At 40.0% G+C, this 3,881-nt stretch overlaps 2 protein-coding genes across 3 annotated transcripts in view; one reads left to right on the top strand and one right to left on the bottom strand.

Annotated features, from left to right (window-relative positions):
• LOC109833462 (pentatricopeptide repeat-containing protein At5g48910-like) lies at positions 1,351-3,045 on the top strand. The gene has a single exon (XM_020401135.1). The coding sequence runs from the start codon at positions 1,352-1,354 to the stop codon at positions 2,909-2,911; it is 1,560 nt and encodes a 519-aa protein (XP_020256724.1). The 5' UTR covers position 1,351; the 3' UTR covers positions 2,912-3,045.
• LOC109833461 (pre-mRNA-splicing factor CWC22 homolog) overlaps positions 3,114-3,881 on the bottom strand; it is a 5,163-nt gene continuing 4,395 nt past the window's right edge. For both annotated transcript variants that reach the window (XM_020401134.1, XM_020401133.1), the window contains exon 5: positions 3,114-3,389. The gene's annotated coding sequence lies outside the window, so the exon portion shown is untranslated. The remainder of the gene's footprint in view (positions 3,390-3,881) is intronic.

Raw genomic sequence — 3,881 nt, 5'->3', positions numbered from 1 at the left:
AAGAAGGCTGCCTCGACTCCCCCAGTTGCCGCCACTCTAGATCCCAAACTTGAAGGTAACAAATTTTTTTTTTTTCTTAAAAACCCCAATTACAATCTTACATGCCCCTGAGGTGTTTGAGCTTATGTGACATCAAACCAATTGAAGCACTAGAGACTGTAGTCGCCACGCCGAGTTCAGCAGAGGAGAAGAAGCCCGCGAAAGCCCCCGAGAAGAGGTCCGGTGCAAAGAAGTCGCCTGTGGCTGCTAGCAGAAACTTCACGGGACTTAAAGTACCGTGAAGTTGTTATAGCTAAAAAAAATTCACGGGACTTCAAGTCTCTTGAACTTATATACCCCCTAATCAAGTTCCTTAGCGATGACTTAAACTTCACGGGACTTAAAGTCCGGTGAAGTTTCGTAATGTTTTTCTTCAAATTCGATCCAGTTGTAGACAGTTGGCTGAAACTGGATCGAATTTGGTAATTAAATTAAAAACATATTCATTTTTGCACTTAAGTTTCTAAATAGGTCGAATTTAAAAATTTGTCCTAAATTGTTACTCTTTGATTTATTGTTGACCAAATCAGCTTACTTGTTTCACCCGTCGTTGAGTACAGCAATCAATTCTTCCAACGTTAATTTGTCGTTATACTTGAGATTAACTCTTGTAATCACTAATTGACATTCATTTCAAAACCAGAGAGCAAAATTGCACGCAACATCATCTAATTATAATATACATCTGTCTTATCAGTATTTGTGTTTGGACTTCGAATGCTGAAAACGAGCATGCTGAAAGTCGGTGCATCGTAATCCACACACACGCGCAAAAATAAATAAATAAATAAAATCTGGTTGTGAAACGAGAGCCACAATACATGCGTCAAGTTTTCTAAATTTTTATTTAAACAATAAATAAACAAACTGTTAGGTCACAATCTTTGGATGTGGATTAGGTACCAATACCATGTACCACAATATTAGTACCTCATTTATTAATTTTCGCAATTCAAGCTATTTATTCTCCACTGAGTGGATTTATTAGTGATATATCTTATTATCAAATTTAATAACACTATCTATATTCATACTGAAAACCTAAAAACTCCTTAAATAGGACTGCTGAAACCTAAATCAATGTAATAAAAAATGAATATTGTCTTGGGTTAAAACATGGGTTAATTGGACAACCAAATATGCCCATCACATGCGCTACCTGGCTAACACCGATCGGTTACTTCAAGCTGCAAAACAGCTTGTTTTGAACCCTTCAGCACTCCAGAATCCTCAAACTGATGCAAAAAAAAAAAAAAAAAATGATACCCTCTTATTCTCTCGCATCTCCACGTCGAAAAAAAAAAAAAAAAAAATGATACCCTCTTATTCTCTCGCATCTCCACGTCCGCTCCCCTTCCTCTCTCCGTACCCACCCCCTAAACCCACCCACACTCTCGACCTACCCCCCTCCAAAACCTCAAAAGCCAGCCCTATTTCTCACTACAATTCCCTCATCAGAACCCACATCGAATCCCACCGACCGAGCAAAGCCCTCTCCCTCTTCAACCAGCTACTCCTCTCAACGCCAACTCTTCACCCAGACCACTTCACCTTCCCATTAATCCTCAAAGCCTGCGCTCATCTCTCCTCTCTCAAACAAACCCAACAAATCCACTGCTTCGTTCTCAAATCCAACGCCATCCCGCAGCACGACGTCTTCATCCTCACCTCTCTCATCAACGCTTATGCTGAATGTGGCAGTATCGATGATGCCCGCCGCGTGTTCGATAGAATGCCTGAAAGAAACACGGTCACTTGGAACTCTGTGATGTCTGGGTTGTTGAAATTCGGTGATATAACCTCGGCGTTTAGAATTTTCAATGAGATGCCGATGAGAAATATTGTTTCGTGGAATTCGTTGATGGCAGGGTATGTGAAGGCGAGCTTGTCCTATGAAGCTATTGTGCTCTTCATCGAGCTACAGGTTTCGGGTTTGAAACCAGATGAGTCGACTATGGTGAGCCTCGTATCGGCTATTTCTGATCTGGGTCTGCTTGATTTGGGAAGAAGAGCACACGGGTACATAGCACGTAACGGCTTACCTCTTGATGGAGCTCTTGGTGTTGCGTTGATCACCATGTACAGTAAATGTGGGAGCATTGATGCTTCTTACAGAGTCTTTCAGTTAATCCCAGTAAAGAATGTCAACCATTGGAGTTGTATAATCGGATGCCTCGCGAATCATGGCCAAACCGAGAATTCTCTTCAAGTTTTCTCTGAAATGCTACATTTGGGCATCAGGCCAAACCATATTACATTTGTTGGTGTTCTAAATGCTTGTAGACACTCAGGCTCAACAGAGGAAGGTATAAAGTACTTCAACCTTGTGAAAACATTCGACATAGAACCAAGAATTGAGCATTATGGATGTTTAGTTGATTTGCTCGGCCGTGCTGGATTTCTAAAGGAAGCGATGGAGATAGCTTGCAATTTGTCAATGGATCCTGGATATGTTGTATGGAGCACATTATTAGCTGCTTGTAGAAACCATGGGAATGTTGAGATTGCAGAGACTGTGGCAAAGAAGATGATCGAACTTGATCCAGACGATGGAAGTCCTTACGTTTTGATTTCGAATATCTATGCGCAGGTTGGGAGATGGGAGGATTTTAGGAAAATGAGGAGGAGGATGGAGGAGAGAAGAGTAATGAAGGTTACAGGTCTCAGTTGGATTGAAGTGGATGGTGGGGTTCATGAGTTTGCTGCTGGAGACAAGTTTCATGTGAAAGCTAAAGAGATTTATTGTGTTCTGGAAGAGATGACGGAAATTTTGAGATGGGAAGGGTATAGACCAGTTGAATCTGCTGATTCTGGCAGCAGGATGGGAAATAATGAGGAAGAAGACGTGAGAATTGAGTCTCCAATTTCTTAAATTGCAAAGCAGACAACTTGTCACAAATTTTTGAATGTTTTTGTACAAAGCCAACACTGTTATTGTCTAACACAAATATTGCAAATTATTGTGTAGATCTGAGACTATTTATCGTTAAGGCAAGATTTTACCAGCATTTAATACAAACAGGTTCATCACAGTAACACAGGGGGAAAAAACACTTAATGCTGGAATCAAATCGGGGAAGAAAAGGGCCTTATGAACTTCGACATACTGATATTATTGCCACTACATCCGTATGTGTCATGTTATTATTAACTCAATCAAAGTCATACACAAGGTGATGTACTAAACAATACGAGCCTTGAAATTTTTAAAAAGCAGTGAGAGATGGAAAATTTTAAGAAGTAGTCAAAGGTGATGCAGATGCTTCTCAGTTTAAGAACAAACAATTCCATGCTCTGGCTTCCGTAAATCGTCATATGCTGCAGCGTAAACCCTTCCTTCCGAAGAACCACTAAAAACACAAGGGGGAGAAAACTTTTTAAAAAAACAAGGCATAATTAAATTGGGAAAAAGTATAGCAGGAATTACAAGATGAAAGCAGAAGACAACAAGGAGTTAATACAAGAAAGAACCATCTTGTTTGTTTTTCTTATTATGTTATAAACTTCAAACACACTTTTTACCAGCAGTGTTATAGTTGTGTCAATTAAAGTTAACCAGGTATAAACCTCCAATTCTTCACCTAGCATCCTCATAAAAAGAAATAGACGCTGATGATGATGGAGACTTTCAACTCCCAGATGGATACCCGTAAGATAATTTGTATGTCATCTGACAGGAAAGCTTCTCGCTGCTCGGCTTCTCCTATGACCATACTTAACAACACTCGGTTTCTAAATAACAAAATGCCACTCACACTGACATGAAACCGACAAAAGAAAATTGCAAACCCAGAAAAAGAACAAAAAATAAGAGGGGGGGGGGGGGGGGAAAGAAAAAAAAA

This window comes from Asparagus officinalis, chromosome 3 (genome assembly GCF_001876935.1).
Source record: "Asparagus officinalis chromosome 3, Aspof.V1, whole genome shotgun sequence".
Taxonomy (NCBI): domain Eukaryota; kingdom Viridiplantae; phylum Streptophyta; class Magnoliopsida; order Asparagales; family Asparagaceae; genus Asparagus; species Asparagus officinalis.
Note: the sequence above shows the minus strand (reverse complement) of the source record. Positions and strands in the feature narration are given on the sequence as shown.

Excerpts from the sequence above, each read along its gene's own strand:
- LOC109833462 (XM_020401135.1), top strand. The coding sequence starts at position 1,352 with ATGATACCCTCTTATTCTCTCGCATCTCCACGTCCGCTCCCCTTCCTC.